Raw genomic sequence first — 21,418 nt, 5'->3', positions numbered from 1 at the left:
ACAGTGCAGGAGTTACAGGTGCAGGTGCTGCAGGTGCAGGAGTTGCAGGTGCAGGAGTTACAGGTGCAGGAGTTACAGTTGCAGTGCAGTGCTGCAGGTGCAGGAGTTACAGGTGCACATGTAGCTGCACTCAGCTTTTTATGTGGCATCTCAGGTCCTCATGATCTTTTATAGAAAAAAAGGTTGTTTTTGAGACAGGGTCTCATACTATAGCTCAGACTAGCCTGAAATTTACTATAGCCCAAGCTGGCCTCGAGGTTCAGGCAATTCCCCTGCTGGAATCACAGGCAAGAGCTACTATATGTAGCTTTCCATTTCAACTTCTGTCTTCAGATAGGGGTCAGTTACCTATCCTTCATTTAAGATGAAGTCAGTTAGCAGGGTCCTTGTGAGTTAGATAAATACTCCAAAATATCACCTAATGTAAGTGTTCTCCACAGGTTATAAAGGAGAAAATGAAGACCCAGAATACGTTACTTTCCCAACTTGAGGAGTTAGTGATTGCTGGAAAAGAACGCTAGTCTGGGGCTGTGCAGGTGCAAGCGCAAGGCATGAGCATAGATAGCCCTTGACTGTGACATGCAGGAGCTTGGTCTGCCTGCCTCACCCTCACCCCAGTCCTGATGGAGCTGCACAGCTCGGTGCCATACAAGCACTCCCTTACTAAAATTCTGCTACCTTCACAAATCTCAAATAAATGCAACGTTCCAGAAACAAAGTTGTGAAGTGTTTCCATGGAGAAGTAATTCTAGGTCCTCTAACTAATTTGATAGATCACTGAACCTCCTACTGGAGGGGAACACTTACCTTCCCACTCTGTTGGGATGTCTCCTGCTTCATAGTCTAGCTCTTTTCTGTTTGCTGCTTCTATAATTCTTTTCTCTCGAATAGTCTGTCCTGTAAGATCAAATGAACATTTGACATGAGCCTACACTAAACCATGACATGTTCTATCTTCGCTTGGGATTTTTACTTTATATCCAAAATCATTAAATTATCAGGAAAAAGAATAAATTTGGCTTACAGTTAGACGGTGCAGAAGGCAGTTCCTAAACAGCTGCAATACTTTCTAGCATTGTATGCGAAATTAATTTTTATAGAACAAATCTAGATTCTATTTAAAGAGAACAACCAATTAGTCCTGCAGGAAACTAATAACTAATAAAGATACTAATGAAGTGTCCGACTCCTAAAACTCACAGTGTATATATTACAGGAGTCAACAGCTGCTGTGACCGCCCGAGGGAGTTAATCCACAACCCTTATGTAAGAGACCACAAGACATCGCTGCCTCTCTCTTCCCATCGCACACAGGGCTGCACTCTGTTCCCACAGCACACTGGGCTGGATTCTGTGGATTTGGATTCTGTGACCCATCTGGTTCACGACCTCACGGGAATGTAAGGTCAAGAGAAAAAGACTGGTGAGACTCAGATAAGGCAGGCCAGGGGAAACTTCAGGTTTGGAATGCTTTGCTCTGAAGTCTCTTGTCCTTACCTATGTCCACAGCTGAAGTGAACAGGTGGCGGGACAGATGTAGGAAAACAGAAAGTAAAGAAAAATATGGAGGAAAGCTACAGGCAAATTTCCCTGATGAACACAGGGAGGTCCTGAGTAAATGCATGGAACCAGGAAGATCATAGGCCATGATCAAGGTAGCACGTTTGGGGGGGCCATAATCCATTATCGGTTTTCTTTCTCTACCACTCCCCACCACCTTCTGTTCGTCTGTTTATTTGTCTCTCATTTTGTCTGAGCTTATTTATTGGGCAAGGCTGGCTGACCAGGGATTCCGTGGATCTGTCTTCTCAGAACTGGGATTGCAGATAGATGTGTGCTACCACAACTGGGTTTTCACTCGATGCTGGGGAGCCAAACTCAGGTCCTCATGGCTTATGTGGCAGGCATCTTACCTACTAAGGCACTTCCAAAGACCCCAAGATGCATACAAATGCAATGGGTTACTATAAACTATGCTTGAACACCACTTACTAAAATGTTTGAGAATCAGAATACATATAGTCATTATCTATACCTAAGACATAAGCATGTCCTTTTAGTAACAACAACTAAATAAAGGAAAACAATCATTTAAAATACAAAACAGAACACGTGTGCCTTATAAGCTTTTAAGTGTACCTCAGTTAAGTTTGGCACAGGAGGAAGAAAGGTCTGCAGCTCCCAGGAGCAGCACTAAAGAATATTTGCTGTAGATACGTATATCTGTGACACAAAAATTAGCCTTTTGTTCCTATTTTTTGTCTATAAACTTCATCTAAGGTCTTCAAATAATTTGAAAATACAGGTCACAGCTACTTGCATATGGATGAAAAGACAGGGAGAGTGGTTAATGAGCATCCTTGTTTTTACTTGATTTATTTGTCTCTATGTAAATGCAGTGTGTGTTGGGGGGGCGTGTATGTGCATGTGTGTGTGCTTGCATGTGAGAGCAGAGGCCAGACGAGGATGTTGGGTACCTTATTTCTTTAAGGCAAAGTCTGTCCCTGAACCTGGAGCTTGTCAGGTTTTTCTGACTAGGCTGGAAGCCAGAAAGGTTACGGGGATCCAGGACACAGAGATGAGACCTCAGAGCACCAAGTCCAAAACCTAGCGTCAATTTTGTTTGTTCCTGTCCCTCTTTTAAGTCCCAATCCTGCCCTTCAATATCTTTTTTGCCATATTTTGCCATACTTTATAATATTCTTATTGACATTCTTGATTAAGTTGACTTTTCTTTAGGAGTCACTTTTACTTATTCCTAAAAGATCCCCATCCATATGCTTGTTGTATTTTTAGTTCATAAATACATTAAAATAGTCCAAAGAGTCATCTAGAACCTACTTAGGTAACCATACTGCAGAACTCACTGGTCTGTCGAGACAGGTCAGTAACATATGAAGGGCACAAGAGCCAACATAACCAGGCTGGAGTGTCTGTGGACAGGCAATGTGTGATTTAACATCACTGTCTTGCTGGCATTGGATTTACTCTTCACTTCATAACACCGTGTTATGTACAATTATCTTATGATAAGTCTAAAAAGGGCAGAGTCCCAATATGACCAGATTTAAAAGAGAATACAAACTAGTATTTATGGCATGTTTACCACATGCCAGAAGCGCTGGGTTGCATTACAGCATTTTCATACACATACATACACACATATGTCATCATGCGTCTTTCACCATGTGGATCCTAGGTATCGGCAAGTGCCTTTACCAGCTGACCCATCTCACTGGCCTTGTTCTGGATTCTGAGGCAGAGCATCATGTATCCCAGGCTGCCCTCAAACTCACTATGCAGCCAAGGATAACCTTGAACTTGTGATCCTCCTGCTTCTGCCTCCTCTCTACCAGCTGGGGCACATCCAGCCTTTTGTTCTAACTCATCTCCTTCACAACTCTCCTTTTCTTCCTGCCTCCCTCTGGCTGGTCCCGTTTCCCCCAGTTGGGTCTCCATTTGTGCTTTCATGATACATAGTCTACCTGCCTCTGCTCCCACCCAATTCCCCTTTCTAAGGACCTCTTCCTCCCTCTCAGGGTTCCTTTTCCACTTTTATTACACACACATGCACGCACAGGCACGCACGCACACACGCATGCACAAAAGAGAATGTGGTATTTGTCTGAGTGTCTTATTTTGCTTAACACAATCTCTAGTTGTGTTCCTTTTCCTGTAAATGTGGTTTCATCTGCCTTTATAGCTCAACAAGCTGCCCTGGTGTACATGTACCACACTTTCTTTGTCAGTTCATCTAGGGATGGATAACGAGGCTGCTTCCACTTCTTGGCTATTGTTAATAGTGAGGCAGTATGCACAAATGTGCGAGTGTTTCTGTGGTGTGCTGACTTCAGGTCTAGACCCAGGATGCTAGGCCCTCACGTAATGCTACTATTTCAGTTCTTTGACCTGAGTCCACTTGGCCACACCACTCTCCCATTAGCGGTGTGTAAGGTTTCCTTTTCCCCACATCTTGCCAGTGTTTCTCTCATGTGTTTTCTTGATGACAGCCATTCTGACTTGGGTGAGATGGAAGATGAAGAGTTTGAATTTCATTTCCCCGTCAGTTAAGGATATTACACACCTTTTCAAATACTTAGTGGTTCTTGTAGTTCCTCTTTGGAGAACTATCAATTCAGTTCATAAATCTACTTATTGATTGGATGATCTGTATTTAGGGGATTATTAATCTTTTCAGTTCTGTATATATTCTAGATATTAGTCCCCTATTGAGACCTAGTTGGCATTTATTTATTTCCCCATCTGCAAGCTGTCCCCTCACTCTGGTGGTTGATTTCTTTGCTATGATAAAGTGTTTAATTTCATTTAATCCCATATGCCAATTCTTGGGCTCGTCACCGTGCAATGTCTTCTCAGAAAGTCCTTGTCATGCCTCCACCCTGAAGTGCTTTTCTTATATTTTCCTCCAGCAATCTCAAGGCCTCAGCTCTCACACGCAGGCCTTTCACACTTTCCTCTCACACGTTACAGCTCCATGAAGCACCATAACTTTAGTTTATAAATAGAGACATTGGGGCCTACAAGAACGTAATTCATTGATTTGAGGTAAAACACCAGCAAACAGGCTCCAGGAGGGAAGGGAGCCCTTCTGGTGAACTTTAATGCATCTCTAACTGTTCATCTGTAGACCTGCATGTCTCAGCTAGTAAACTGCAAGGGCTAAGCTAAAAGCAAGGTAACGGCTATCTCTAAAACAGTTAAAAATGAAAACCCACTGCCCTTTACCAGCAGATTGTAAGAATGGAAAAAACATCCTTTATGTCAGTTAAGATAGTAATCAAACATTCGCTGCAGAATACAGGCAATTGTTGGAAAATAAAAACCATATAAAATCCCATCACCTGAAATAGCCTATTGCTAACACCTAATAGACTATGTATATACACATACCAGACAGATATATATACACACACATGTGCTGATAAGGGCATATTCATGAAGGAGTTTCCTGGTGCAGAAAATGTGAAAATTCTGATGTCATTCTCCCTACCATAAAAAAACTCTCTATCCAGTCTGAGTATGTTTTGACATTTTGATGAAAAGGAAGCTCCTGTTATAAGTATGCTAACATTTCCCCCTCTGTTGTATTTTAAATGTGAAGATAAAAATAAAACTTGCTGCTTTAAGAATTAGCAATCAAACCCACAAGCTGAGTTCCAGACCCATGACTTGTGAACGCTCTTTGTGCGCAAGCCACCTTTCCTGGTTACATGTAGTTACCATCCCTCAAAGAAGCCTCTCCTTACAGCAAATGCAAACACACCAGGATCCAACACAGAGGTCAGCATTTCACGGGGAGCCCAGCTCTAAAGGGTACATCTACATCACAGCTCTGGCACCTACGGCTGTGCTGAAAGAGAGGTAAAGGCTGTACAAGCCAGAACACCCGTGTCTTAGTTACTTTTCAATTGCTGTGACAAAACACCATGACGGAGGCAAACACCTCTTCCAACAAGGCCACATCTCCTAATCCTTTCCAAACAGGTCAACCAACTGGGGACCAGGTATTAGAACACAGGAGCCTTCTTATTCAAACTACCCCAACCAGAAAGTCTGCTGTGAGATGATCGCTCCTAGAAATGGATGCATCAACAAGACTGGAACAGCGGCAATATCCATGGACATGTGTATGTAGAAGTGGAGAAATTTCATGGAGTTGCACCTATAGACAAAAAACCTCAGGCAACCAGTGACTACTGGGAGGAGGAGAAGTAGCCTCTCCCAGGGCGGAGCTCCTTATTGGTTGTTCAGTGCAGAGTGGTCATCCTTGAAACCATATCCACACAAACAACAAAAATGGACTCAGCAGGTTCTGTTTATATATAGTTGTGCACACACATACGTACATACATGTGCACACATACACATGTATGAGGCAATAATAAAAGACAAGCTATCAATCTGATAGTGGAGAGACATGGGACGGCATCAAGTGGAGAGACATGGGACGGCATCAAGGGAAGGTACCTGGGAGTGCTGGAGGAAGGAAAAGGAGGTGAAACTGATGTAGTTGAAAACATATTTAAAACACAGAACACCGATAAAGTAAGTTAAAATAATACTAGAGGAAATTTTATGTCAATTAAAGAACATGTATCACGTATGCTATTAAAATTTAGTTTTGCAAATTGAGGCGCAACTTCAAGACCTGAGGAAGAAGAGATAAAGTGCAATAATACATTTAGCAGATTGGTCACCAAAGAAATTCTCTCTTCTGTGAGACAAAAATCTACCATAGCAAAACAATGCTCTATGTCCCCTACCCTACAGCCTGCCATTCATCTTTTTTATTTTATGACTCAAAAGAGAAAGGAATACCAGAGATAGTAAAGTGTTTTCATAAATTCCTTGAAATTATCAGGCACACCCTCCATGGTGTGTGTGTGTGTGTGTGTGTGTGTGTGTGTGTGTGTGTGTGTGTGTGTCTGTCTGTCTGAAATGACAAGCCACACCCATTGACAGAGGTTGAAAGTGCCGAGATCCTTTATTGTTGGATAAAGATCCATAAAACAGTAGCCAGAATATTCTGTTTGGAAAGATCTGGTGTTTTCTATGATTGCATGCACTATTTTCAGGACATAGACTTTACTGTTAGTCTCAGGATATTTTCCTAAAGGAGTTCCTGGTCTTGCATTTGCTAGGCAAAGTGCTCTACCATTGAGCTACCGTTTCAGCTCCATTGATTCTGACCGGAAATGATCTTTAAAAAAATTTAAAATTTATTTTTTAACAATCTGTGTATGTATACAATGTATCTTTATCACACTCCCCATCACCCCATCAGGTCTTTTGTGTGGTGCATGCGTGCCCTGCTGAGTTTAATTACGATTGCTGGCATGGGAATGGTTGGGATTATTTACTGACTCATGGGCAGCTTGCTAGTACCTTCACCACTAGCAACAATTAATTGACAGTAGCTCCTCAGCTAGGGTGGGGATGCATGGGTCCCTCACCATTTGTGATGCAATGTTGAAGGGCACAATCTTATGCATGTCTTAGGCAGGCAACCCTAGCTGCTATGGGTTCATGAGTTCAATGGCCATCCAAAGCCAGAAGCCAGGGTTTCCCACCACTCCTACCCATCCAGACTTACATACAGTTGTGCTGTGTTTGGGGAATAATGACAAGGAAAATGTATACAAGTCTAATACAGATGGCTTAATTTAAAAGCCGTGTTTTCATATAAGCATTACAATTCAGTATGGTGGTATATTACACATGTAACTCCCAGAATACTCCCCTGTGTATTCAGGAGAGTTATGAGGCTTGGCCATTTAAGTCATTTCCAGTACTTTGCAACTGCAGCTAATGCTGTAATGAATACTCACATGCATATGTATTATTAATACAGTCATTCTTAAATATATAAAAGAGCTCCTAAGGGTCATTAAGAAAAGCCCAACAGTAAACAGAAAAATATCCCAAGGACATGAACAGATAATCCCGAGAAAAGAAGGACAAAGGCAGAGAGGATGAAATGCCAAGTGCCTGAGCAAAAAACGGCAATTTAGTGCCCACTGTGGGAGCCAAACTCAGCGACTTTTATAGGCAACAGTTTAGAAATAGTTGTCAAAATTGCAAATGCAGGTTCAACCTGACCAGCAAATTCTGGAAATTTTATCTATATAGTCTCACTTACTTGAAAAGATATGACAAAGTTATTCATTGCAACACTGTTTATAATGGCAAAAGGCTAGGAACTCCATATATATTCCTTGATAAAAACGAAGGAAAGATTATGCTGCACCCATTCTCTGTACTATTCTAGGTCTATTAAAATATAATAAAACTGATGTGAAAGAATTTAAGAAAGTAAAAAGGTGCGAGGTTGGATAACAAAATGGTGACAGGTCTTTTTCTGCTCGTGTGTAAGAAGTTCCGAGGTAGGCTACTACAGGAGAAAAAAGCAATGTGCTCAGAGTCTGATCCACCCGCTATCATTTGTGTCATCCCTCCATCCCCAAATCCTCCTACATGTTTGCTTGTACAGCTAAAAGTTACCTCGGAAGAATACTTCAGAAACATACCCTGGTTTGCCACCAGAGAGAACTGAATGGCCAAGAGCCAGGAGTTGAAGGGAGACGCCCTTGCTTGTGCTTACTAAACACACACACACACACACACACACACACACACACACACACACACACACACACTTTCATTCATTTGCAGAATCTAGATTTTAAAGTAGTAAAGATGAACATCTGGAAAGAGGAAAAGGACCTGTAGGAGGGCAGAGAGTACTAGAGTACTACAAGGAGTGATTGCACTTGAAGTGTATCACACATACATATCCATCCGCCACAATGAAACCCTTGTTCTCTACAATGAATCCATGCTGAATGTTACAATACATCCTGCCTCATACAGCCTTAGTTACCCTGTAAGTGAACAAGACTACTGACAGATAGATCCCTGTGGCAAGAGGCACCAGTGGTCCTAAGGAATGAAGGCAGACTCCTGCATCTTTTCCTGGACCACCACTCCTTTCTTTCTCCACCCTCACAGGCCAGGGCAGACACTGGAGTTGTCTGTAATCCTTAATCAGAGCTTCAGAACTCCAGAGATATTTCTGTGATGAAGACCATGACCAAAAGTGCTTTGGGAGGAAGTGGTTTATTTCATCTTGAAGCTTATCGTCCATCACTGAGGGAAGTCAGGGCAGGAACTCAAGGCAGGTACCTGGAGACAGGCACTGAAGCAGAGACCATGGGGGAACGCTTTTTACTGGCTTGCTCCCATGGCTTGCTCAGTCTACTTTCTGATACAACCCAGGAGAACCTGCCCAGGGTAGAACCACCCAGAGTAGGCTGGGTCCTCTCATATCAATCATCAATCAAGAACATGTTCCACAGACCTACTTATAGGTCAATGGGAGGCATTTTCTCAATTGAGGTTGACTTATTGCAGATGACTCCAGTTTGTATCAAACTGAACAAAAAACCTAACCCACACATTTCTCTTTCTGGCTACACAGTAAGTTCCAGCTATCCTGGATTATGGTGTGAGACCCTGGCTGGAGGATGTGTATGAAGGGTTATGGGGCAGCGGGAGAAAGATGGACAATATGATAGAGATAGAGCATGGGAGGGTTTCACCTGTCTACTTTTAACCCACTCCTCCCCAAGCAGCCAAGAGCAGGAGAGCTGAGTGGTAGCCGCAGCCGAGGTAGGGTTGGTTGCAAAGGGAGGTTGGGCTGAGCGAGGTTGACATAGCTGAGGTGGCTGTCCCTTGTCAGTAAGCAAGCGCCAAGCTTTTGATGTCCGATAGGAGCTCCCGGCTTGGAGAAATGGTTATGAAGTAGACAGGACAGCCAGGATAAGATCTCTCAAGTCTCACTGACTTTTGGCCTTTTATCACAGGGGCAGCAAGCAGTGCAGCCAGCTGATAATTTTAACTATAAAAGATTCAATTCTGCATATAAAAGGAGGCTTAGAAATATCAATGCATAATGTATGAAAGTCAAGCCTACTGGAAAGTCAAGAACCTCAACTACAGATATTAGATTTGAACCTCTAAATTTTGATACATTCTGAAACATTATAAATGATGAAATTATATATTATAATTATAAGAACCAAAATAGGAACTCTTAGACTGAAAACCATTTTACATATGACTTACAGTAGTTTTGACTAAAGTTACAGCATCTATTTATTAGGTGACAGCCATGCACTAGGCAATGCAGAACTGTCTTTCATATATTGCATCTCCTCTTTAAAATAACTTCTTACAGATGAAAGAGGCTGAGCGATTAACTTAATACCAAGACACATCCAGTATAGAAAGATAGCAGACATTTTAATGGAAGCCTTTCTCTTGTTTCTAAGCATAAGCATGTTCTGTTTAAGGTTTTAAAATCAGTATTTACAAATTTTGTATGTGGAATCATTACAAATATCCAGCTGAAAACTAACATTTACTAACAACTATCATAAACTATTATTTTCCTATAGTGATTACATGAAGCATTCCTGCTTGGAAATTTGATGATTCTATAATTTGACATATGGTACACATATTTATGTGAGCTTGGGAGACTATCTCAGCAGGTCTCAGCAGGTAAGACATTTAAAAAGCAATTAAAGAGGCCTTGCAGCTATGCTTTCTGAATTCTTAAGACCACCTATGAGGTCAGTGTGTTAGGTAAAACTGTATCAGGTCTCCCATAGTTAGAGGTCCCTCAAAAGGAACCTCAGGTCATTTCAGGGAGAAAAAAAAAAAAGAAAAAAGAAAGAAAGAAATTGTACCACAGAGCTTGGCTGTTCTGAATGCCTGCTGTAACATGGTTTAACCTATCCATTTATGACAAATGAGAGTGAGGAGGGGCATATGGGATGGTTTGGAGGAAAGATAAAGGGGAAATGTTGTGATTAAACTATAGTTTCAAAAACAAACAAACAAACAAACAGTGTGCCACTATGCCCAGCAAAAAGACTTAAAATAAGAGGAAATGTGTGACTGTGAAGGAAAAGTTTTGTTCTAGACCAAAGCTTGTTAGCAAAAGGAAGCAAATACCAATCTCCTACCCCATCTCAAAATTCAGCAAATACTCACAGTGAAGTACAAGTGAGCATAATTAAGTATTTGATTATCACACTGAATATCTAACTGGAACACTTGGGATGGCTAACAGAGCAATAAAATGAGGAATGGCAGGAATTAATGGAAACGGTAGCAAATATTACTAGATTTGGAGAGATATAAAATTACAGTACTGTGAAGCTTAAAGAAGTAAAAAGAGAAATGGGAATTAATTAAATTTAATTAATTTAAACTTCCTTTTGCAGTCGATGGGATTCAACAACACAGAGGAACCCACAACTGGACAAAATGTGCAGAGTGAGAGACTTTGAAACACTCAGTCCTAAAAGGGGCGTCTCCATCAAACCTCTCCCCTCAGGGGTCAGGGAACCAGGGAGAGAGCCAGAGGGGATGAAGGTCGCCGAGGAAACACTGTCTTCCAGGCACACCGAGACTGGCCCACAAGTGAACTTGGAGACAGGGGCAGCATACACGTGACCTGCGCAGGTTCAAGCCAGACAGGGACCCGGTGCTAAGACAAAGATGTGGACACATTTTCCAGAGCTCCCACCCTTAACCAAGAAGCTATCTCCAATCTACAGCCGTTTGCAAAGGAGAACTGAGTTTTCTCCAGCAGAGTCTGGTGGGGGTGGTAGCTGCACTTAACGGTAGACCCGGGCCCAGCAGCAGAGGCCATCACAGAACGAACTCAGTGGTGTTTTTGGAGATGTTTTGTCTCATTTGTTTTGTTTGGGCATTTTTTTTTTTGTCTTATGACTCTTTGCCTGTATATTATGGTTTCTGATTTTGTCTTTGTACAGGTTCTTATGTCTGTGCGTGTGTTTTTTGTGCTTTTCTTTATTTCTTTCTATTCTGGTTTGTTTTGTTTGCCTGTTTTCTAAAGACAGAGAGAAGGGCATGGAGTTGGGTATTTGGGGAAATAGGGAGGACCTGGGAAAAGTTGGAGGAGGGAAACTGTATCAGAATATATTGTATGAAAAAAAAACTATTTTCAACTTAAAAAAAAAAAAGAGTAGCGCTGGGTGGTGGTGGCACATGCCTTTAATTCCAGCACTAGGGAGGCAGAGGCAGGTGAATCTCTGCGAGTTTGAGGCCAGCCTGGTCTCCAAAGGGAGTTCTAGGACAGCCAGGGCTACACAGAGAAACTCTGTCTCAAAAACAAAAACAAACAAACAAACCAAAAAAAGAGTAGCAATTACTAGAATGTAGAGAATTTTAAAATTACAACACTTGTAAAGCTTAGCCCAGACTTTGCTTTGGGTTAAAATGTAGTAAATATAGATATTATGTTATTTCTAGACTCAAAACAATTTTTTAGAAGTTGATTTCTAGACTCAAAATTTTTCATAGAAATCAAGGATTTGGTTATTTATCCAGGCCATGAAAGAATCCAGGGCTGCACTTCTGGTTACTGCTCCTAGTTCACAGGTAGACTATAGTTTTTAAATACAAATGGTTTAATGAAAATAGAGTACATTTATTGGTACATTAATCTTAATTTCTTAAAAATTACATTTATCAATCCATGAAATTACTACTACCCTTCATTAACCTATTTAATGTAGCTAAACACCAAGCAGTATTTATCATTAGTGAATGGAAATCTATTCTGACGTAAGAAAGACCACATAATCGGATAATGGAATGTGATAGAATCAACTGAACAGGACCAGTGAGGCCCTGTCACAAAACACCCCAAAACCCAAATCCAGAAAGCAGCAAGAAAAAGGCTGCAGTCAGAAGAGGAAGAAGACCCGCTCTTACTGAGTCGGGGAATCTCAGAACACAGGAATGAAATCTGCCTCTTGCCCTGTGCACTGGTCGGATGAGTAGTGGGTTGATTACCAAGACACAAACATCGGACTACATGTTTATGTTCAGTGTAAGTAAGGCACTTTCTCCGCTACTTCTCTGTAAGACTGTGAGGTCTAAAGGGATATAGCTCAGCGTAGTTCAGCGACACACTGACGACGCTGTTACTGTGGGTGATTGGTCATTGTTGCCTGGCTGGTCTGCAGGCGGGCAGCACTGTTTACAGAGTGACAATTGCATATATTGTTCTGCTACGTGTTAGTTTTCTACTTTAATTCTTGCAACAATCTTCATGTTTATAATTGAGGAAAACTATGCTCAAAATAAATAAATAAACCAAACAAAACCCTTCATCATTGAGGGATAGTGTTTGGAATTATACAGAATTCTCAAATGGATTTAAGAATACATTCTAGTATAGCCATTCCTATGCTACAAAAGTGTCCATATAATCAGGTTCATTGTCTCCCTGTTTTCTTACCTCTGTTTTTCAAATTCCTAAAACAAACAAACAAACAAACAAAACCCAACTTTGCACACCTATATCCAACCCTACCTTTTCTTTATACCATCCTGCAATAGCACTGACTGACTGGAAAAATAAAAAATCTCAGCACCCACTTCCCGAGTCCTCAGAAAAACGACCGCTCAACTTGAGCTTTCTTTTTGTTCTGCTCTTTATTATTATGGCTGAGCTAAGCCCACTTGGAAAAACATGTATCGTATATATTCTTTATTCTCCTTAAAACACGTGAAGTTATTGCATCTCTCTTGGTTTCACAGCTAATCAATATGCTTTTATTAATATGCAATAATTCAGATACATTATAGATTAAATGAGATCTGTGAATTATTCTGAAAACTGAACTACAATTTATAACACAATTTCTATGGAAAATGTGTTGAATTTAAATAAGCTGCTTACATAGAACTTTTAGAATTCAACTAATTTGTAGGTTAGGAACTTGTCATATTATTAAAACATATGGAAGCATTAAGTCTTCCAGAATGAAATCCAAAGCAAAAAGGAACAGAATGCTGGCACAGCAGTCCTGAGTGCATTTCCATGCTTGCCTCGTGCCGTGGAGCTCAGACCGTGCCCTTCACACAGGTCACTCCGGGATCTGTGGACACGATGGATGAGATGCGCTGCTATCTTACACCGACTCCTGAGAGCTACGGCAACGACACGGCGGAGGTCAGCTTCCACTGCGCTAACCTGCAATCTACGACCATGACACGGCGGAGGTCAGCTTCCACTGCGCTAACCTGCAATCGACGACCAAAACTGTCAGCATCACTTCCAGAACTGCAGCCGTTCGGTGAGCCCGACACGCACCTTTGTTTAGAATGTTTTACTCAGTGTCCTAACACTTCTGTTACACACAATTCTGTGCCTTCTCTGAATATTGTCCTTACCAGCCCATCTTCTTTAGTCCTATGTAACCTCCTGTGTCCTGGTTTACCTATACAATAGGGCTAATAACATAAAAAACATAACCACAGGATTCTCCTCAAGTGCTAACAATGCCCAGTACTTGGTAAATGTTACATGTTTTAGCTTTGTATTATTTGTGTGTGTGTGTGTGTGTGTGTGTGTGTGTGTGTGTGTGTGTCAGTGTTCACCACAGGGTAGAATACAGGACCCTCACGGGACAGACTTTGATGTGTAGAATAAAATCATGGTGAAGACCCAGCAGTTCTGTGGCTGAAGGGCCGAGAAGCTCTACCAAGGTCAGGGCAGCCTTAGTGGCTTTTACTGCAGGCACAGTTTTGCCTGGAAACTGCTGATGACTTTAGGAGCAAAACATTGGGGAGGGGCAGGCAGTGAGAGAAGCTGGACAGATGTGGAGAGGGCTGTGCACGCTGGGTCACAGTAGTACCTCCGAGTATGGGGTGGGGTACAATTAGGGCATAGAGCAGAGCACTCATGACTCTAAAGCACTGGGTGACTGGAGAGCATACTATAGTGATGTTTGCTTCATTATACGTATACATATACTCTATATATATATATGATGTCCCAATGTCATCTTGAATTTGGTAAATTCTAGTCCATTCACAAAACACACATCCAAGCCGGGCAGTGGTGGCGCACGCCTTTAATCCCAGCACTCGGGAGGCAGAGCCAGGCGGATCTCTGTGAGTTCGAGGCCAGGCTGGGCTACCAAGTGAGTCCCAGGAAAGGCGCAAAGCTACACAGAGAAACCCTGTCTCGAAAAAACAAAACAAAAACAAACAAACAAACAAACAAAAAACAAAACACACATCCAAATTATTAGTTTCTTCATTCCCAGATACGTTCCTGTTATTGAAGTCTCATAGAAGAGATGTTATGTAGATAGTAGCTTAAAATATATATATAAACCATCAAATCATGAAGAAACAGAAAAATCTGTATCCAATAATGAGGGTGGAGATTGAACGAGTAGTAAAGTTTCCTATAAAGAAAACACCCAAGACCAAATGGCGTCCGTCATTGCTGAATTTTATCCAATACCGTTGTTTGAAAGGGAAATGTCTTGCATAGGCCGCTGTGTGTGAACACTTGGTCTCCAGCCGGTAGCTGTGGGAAATTCAAGCGGCCGTGCCTTGGAGGAAATGAGTCACGGGTGTGTGTGGGGGGGTGGGTACTGATGTTTACAGCATGGTCCCCCTTCCTCCGTTCCCATGCTGCAGACCAAGTGACAGGCGGTCTCAGTCCACTCCATGCCTTCTCCATCATGATGGGCTGCGTCCTTCCTAAACTCTAAGATGGAATAAACGTTCTCTTCCCTTAGGTTGTTTTCTGCCAGACATTTGCCATAGCAACAAGAAAATAACGACTGTACTCATCTTTCTAAACTTTTTCCAAAAAATTAAGAGGAAACTCACAACCCATTTGGCAATGCCACCAGCATTACCCTGGTACTAAAGCTGCAAAGACAAACAAGAACAGAAAATTACAGGTCAAGATTGATGCTGAACATGGATGGTAAAAACCTCAACAAAACAGGAGCATTCACTATGATCAACTGGGATTTATCTCTATGATGTGAGGATGGCCAACGTATGCAAATCAAGAGATACAATATATTAGTAGAACAGGGAATAGAAAGAGGCAATCATTTCCACAAGAAGAGAAAGCACCGGGCCAAATTTAACATATAATTAGTTATTGGAGGAGTATACATTAACACAATAAAAGCCACATGTCTTAGTCTGCTTGCTGTTACTGTAACAGAATATTAAAGATAGAATGGTAAACTGTTACCTGCTGCTTGAGCTCACTGTGAAGCTGGCTCCCCAAGTGGGGTTGTCCCCAAATATGTTATGTTGAGTGTCCTTCTCTAAAAATCCCTTGCCAGGGGATGTCCTGCCCCTAACTCTGTCAGGGAGAAAACAGCCAACAGCCTGAGAGTGAAAGCATTACCCCTTGAAGGAGAACCATTTCCAAGAGAGGCTCCAACTGTTTACTGCATGATATAAAAGCGTCTACAGTGGGAAAGAGAAGCTGGAGGTTCAGTCATGGGAAGGTCATCCATGGAGAGAAAGCTCAGGTGGGAACTCCCTCTGGCTGCCTCAACTTCCAGGTCAGTTTCTTTTGCAAGGAACTATATTTGATGATGCTGCCTTGAGCTGTTATTCTTTTCCTTGAAATCTCACCTGTGGGGGACACTCTGCTCTGCCAAGAACTCAACCAGGAACTCCAGCTGGCCTCCGTAAAGGGGCTTCATCAGTCAATTTAAACTGGATCTAGATCTCTGTCTCTCTGTCTGTCTCTGTCTCTGTCTCCTTGTACGTTGGCTATGTATTTAATAAATTCACTCAATCAAAACCAAAGGTGTAACTATGTAATATATGATTGTCGAGATAGTACAAAATACTAGGTAATTTGTAAAGGGTAGGTTTGTTTTGTTTATGGCTCTGGGGACTAAAAAGTCCACAAATATGACACCCGCATGTGGAACAACCATCTTGCCACATCATTACATGGCAGACAGCATCACAGAACAAGACAGAATAAACATGCCAGCCTGGGTCTCTCTCCCTTATCTTTTAAAGCATGGATGCCTCCACAAGACATCACCATCAAGACCTCATCTAATCTTAATTATCTCCCAAAGCCTTCACTTTGGAAGACCATAGGAATGTGGGCACTAAGTTTTAAATGTATGAAATTCTGGGGACACATCCAAACCATAATAGGTCCTTTGCCCATTTCAAAGCAGGTTGTTGCCTTGCTGTAGAATCCACAATATATTGTGGAATATTAGCATCTTTTCGGATGCGTGGTGCTATCGTTTGGGTCTGCAATGTCCTGCTGAGGCTCAGTTCCTCAAGCTGTAGCATTCTTAAGAGGGACGAGAACATTTAAGAGGCAGGGCTTAGTGGAAGTAGGTTCACTCGGGGTGCAGCTGTGAGGGTGACCGGAGAACCATGGCCACTTCCCATTCCTCTCACTTCCCGGGTAGTGACTTCATGACGGAAGCTGCTTCAGTCCACCCAGCACTATAGTCTGTACACCACCTGACCAGAGGTTGAAGAGCAATGAAACCAACCAACCACAGAATGAAACCCATGAGACGTTGCGCCAACATTGGCCTGTCCTCAATATCCACTGTTGTGGGGCGTTTCGTTACAACAATGGAAAGCTAGCAGACTTGGCTTGCAAATAGTTTCTTCCCTTTGGTAGTTACATCATCACTCTGATGACTGCTTAGTTTGCCGCACAGAAGCTTTTTAACTCGATGTAATCCCATCCTGTTCATTTCTGTAAACTAGTCTATCAGTGTCATAGTAAACCACCATGAAGGCCCCAGGCTTTCTTTCCTGTCTTATTCTAGGTCTATCATTTAAGTCTTTAATTCACTTGGAGTTGATTTTGTGTATGGTGTTAGGTGGGGGTCTAATTCACTATCTTAAGGGGAACTAAGTTTTCCAGCATTGATTGTTGAAGGGACTGTCTGTTCTCCATCACACTGTCCTGGCATCTTTGCTGAAATAGGTAGTTTGTTGCTGGGTGCTCTGGTCTGCTCCACTGGCAGAATCTTTTTCTATTTCTTTATCTTTGGGACTCAATTCTCTGGATTACTTAAGAAAATGTGGGCACTTTAACAATGTTAATTTTCTTAATGGCTACCAGACCATTTACAGCCATATACCACGTAATGACACTTGAGTCAACAACAGGGCATATGTATGATGGTGGCTACTCCACGGCTATTACAGATAATTTATAAAGTTCACTTCCACTCTATTCCTAACTGGAAGTATGGCGTAAAAATAAACAACTCACATTACAGCATAATGATACACCCTAATATAAATCTATCACAAATTACTGTTTGAGGAAGTTGGATAAGGATTATGGTAGATCTTTTTGTTTGTTTGGTTTTTTGTTTTTTAAGACATGGTTTCTGTGTGTAGCTTTGGCTGTTCTGGAACTCACTCTGTAGATCAGGCTGGACTTGAATTCTCAGAGATCCACCTGCCTCTGCCTTCTGAGTGTTGAGATTAAAGGCATGCACTACCACTGCCAGGCTATGGCAGACTTTTTGATATTTATATGAAATATTTCAATTTTGTGCTATTTTTATTTATGATAAGTACTAAATTAGGTTAAGTTAATAAATAAAATGAAATAGTGATATTCAAAGTACAAACATGAGTAACAATTATTTGGTGAAACTATCATTTAAAATCATGGTTGTATAAAGATGCAGATGTAAACCACTGAAGTCCACAATAAGTTATCATATTAAAGTGGTTAAAATTCAGGGAAGGATGAATCACTGCAAATCACACATCATTGCCAAAGATAAAACAGACAGGTTTACCACATGAGCTATAAGTGAGCCTAACTTTCTGTACTGAGCATGACACACCCAATGAGCCAACTTCAGTTAATGCTAAGAGCCTATCCAGCTACTTCTCGGTAACAGAGGCATCTATTTATCTGAGTTATAGCTCAGTTCACCTGCTTCGGTGGGAGGCTTAGTGGGGATCAGCCAGAGCTGAGCTCAACAAGACACTGGGAAAACAGAGTTGGGCAACTAGCGTTGTTTACAAGAATGTCCTATGTTTCATACTAGAAAAAATTGGACAGGAGGAATATTTCAAAATCATAATATTGGGTATTTCTACTGTAGGAACATGGGCCGAAAACAGAGAAAATGTCATGAAATTAAACATGGCTCATGAAATTAAACATGGCTCATGAAATTAAACATGGCTGCTGTTGCTGCTTCATGGAACATATCTGCTTACCCGTGGTATAGTAGCAGATCCAACTGTCAAAGTTATTAATAGTTGGACAAAGTTAATACAATTACAAAGCTAATAAAATTACAAAGATATTCACCAGGCTAATTACAACAAGCTACAGCATTTGTTTATATGTTTGAGTTTAGATTTTAGAAAATGCATTAATATAATTGAAATCAACCAGAGGGAAGTAAGTACTATGATATATAATTAGGATCTACATCTACATAGAAGAACCACAAACTTAATAGAGATTGGAAAACTGAGCAAGGAGAGTAGACACACCAATGATTCAAAGACATAGTACATAGAATCCTTTAACAAAATCAAGGAAATTCTGTGATGTAAGCATTGTACATCATCAAGAAGCTCTGGTTCCCCCTTAATCTTTTTGTTGTAGTGCAACAATACCTACCAAGACAACTCTACACAGCAGAAGCCTTACATAAGTTTAATACTCATCAACCTCAAATACAATCATTTAATATATTATGTTTTAGAGCCATTTAAATCAGAGCAATATTGAGCAGAAGGTACATCAGAGATGCATCCCCTAGTTCCTACTAATGCAGAACATTCCCCAACTATCAATGTCTCTTCCTGAGTAGCACATTTGCACCAATGATGAGTTGGCACACCATCTTCATCAACATGAAGGGTCATGTGTGGTGGTGTATATCCTATGGGTTTGGATAAGCTTATAATTACCCGTAGTTGTTGTTGTTTTATTTGTTTTACTCTTTGCTCTTTGAGGGCCTGCCAACCAGCTCCCAAATAAATACACAGAATCTTATTCTTTCGTATGAATGCTTGGCCTTAAGTTGGCTTGTTTCTAGCCAGTTTTTCCTAAATTATCCCTTCTACCTTTTGCTCTGGGCTTTTATTTTTCTCTATTCTATATACCTTTGTTACTTCTTACTCCATGGCTTGCTGTGTGGCTGGGTGGCTGGCTCCTGGTGTCCTCTTCCTTCTTCTCTCGTTCCTTGATCTTCTCTTCTCAGATTTCTTCTCCTATTTATTTTCTCTACATGCCAGCCCCACCCATCCTTTCTCCTGCCTTGCTATTGGCTGTTCAGCTCTTTATTAGACCAATCAGGTGTTTTAGACAGGCACAGTAACACAGCTTCACAGAGTTAAACAAATGCAACAAAAGAATGTAACAAATCTTTGCATCATTAAACAAAATGTTCCAGAGCATAAACAAATGGTAACACACCTTCAACTAATATTCCACAACAATTACCAGTCTCATTACACTGTCAGAGAACACTTCGCCAAGAATCCATGCTCCTGTTCATCTCTCCTCAAGAACTGGTAACTACCCATCTTTTCATTATTTCCCTAGTTTTGCCTTTTCTAAAATGTCACAGAGGAGGTATATAGTATGCAGCCTTTTCCCACTTAGTAATACGTTTTAAGCTTCCCCCTATATTTTTTCATAGTTTGATAGGGTATTTCTTTTTGACACTGAATTACACTCCATTGTCTTAAAGCAAAATTCATCAACATTCATTTATTATTAAGATCATTATCTGTCAACCTATCTTTATTTTTGACTAATCTATTCACATAATCCAAACATACAGCATATAGTGATACAGGAAAGAAAGCCTTTCTGAATGCAGTCCTGTGTGCTGGGTTCCATCTCTGCACACACACACACACACACACACACACACACACACACACACACACCTAGCAGAACCATTCTGAGTTTATCCTTCCATAGATCACTGTTGTACACATAAACTCAATTAAGAATACGCTTGCCGGGCGGTGGTGGCGCACGCCTTTAATCCCAGCACTCGGGAGGCAGAGCCAGGCGGATCTCTGTGAGTTCGAGGCCAGCCTGGGCTACCAAGTGAGCTCCAGGAAAGGCGCAAAGCTACACAGAGAAACCCTGTCTCGAAAATCCAAAAAAAAAAAAAAAAAAAGAATACGCTTATATCACAACACATCCCTCTCTTGCTTTTCCACTAATAGCTTACTTTTAACATTGCTCTGTACTTTTGTTACATAATAGTGTATAGTAGAAATGTGCTTTTATTAACACAAAAGCTTATCTTTATTATTTTTACAGTCGCATCTATTGTGCATATGTATGATAATTTATGCAACTGGTCATCTGTGAATGAGTACTTGGACTTAAGGAAACTGGAAATTACAGTCATCTATTCATTTGTGCAAGAAGAACCAACACATTCCAAATAAAAGCTAAATGATACTCTGTGGTTAAAACAGTTCCATCAAAGTCACTGTGTGAGGAACTGGGAAGCTGGTTCAGTGGGTGAGAATGCCTGCTGTGCAAGCACAAGGGCATGGGTTTGAATTCCCAGCACCCACACGACAGCGGAGTATGGCCACGTGTGCCTGCAGCCTCAGCTTCTCGGGTGGGAACAGGTGGGTCCAAGAGTTACTGGCTAGCCAGCCTTGCCTAAACAGCCAGCTTCAGGCTCAATGAGACCTGCTGAAGAGGATACGGTGGAGTGCAGTAGAGGTCACCGAATGTCTTCTATGGCATCCACATACATGGTCATGACTGTGTGCTGTAGGATGAATTGCTAAACGGTCTTATTATTAAAAACCCGGAGGCAGATACTGGGGTGAAAACTGAGAGATCAGAGGAATAGGACAAGCCAGAGCCAACCTCACCTCACCAAATCCTCAGCCTCTAGATAGAGCTACTTCCTGTACCCATGCCTATATGCCTTTCTATCCCTGCCCTCTTACTTCCTCTCTCTGCACAGCAACATCACTTTCCTCTTCTCACCTAGCTCTATCACTTCCTGTCTGT

The 21,418-nt window shown here is 41.4% G+C and overlaps 1 protein-coding gene across 1 annotated transcript in view; it reads right to left on the bottom strand.

The window, feature by feature from the left end:
- The window catches only part of Ndufaf2 (NADH:ubiquinone oxidoreductase complex assembly factor 2), a 111,697-nt gene that overhangs the window by 44,352 nt on the left and 45,927 nt on the right, over positions 1-21,418 (bottom strand). The window contains exon 2 of the mRNA XM_028884249.2: positions 808-897. Coding sequence (XP_028740082.1) covers positions 808-897 — 90 coding nt within the window. The remainder of the gene's footprint in view (positions 1-807; positions 898-21,418) is intronic.

This window comes from Peromyscus leucopus, chromosome 11, assembly GCF_004664715.2.
Source record: "Peromyscus leucopus breed LL Stock chromosome 11, UCI_PerLeu_2.1, whole genome shotgun sequence".
NCBI classification, from domain to species: domain Eukaryota; kingdom Metazoa; phylum Chordata; class Mammalia; order Rodentia; family Cricetidae; genus Peromyscus; species Peromyscus leucopus.
Note: the sequence above shows the minus strand (reverse complement) of the source record. Positions and strands in the feature narration are given on the sequence as shown.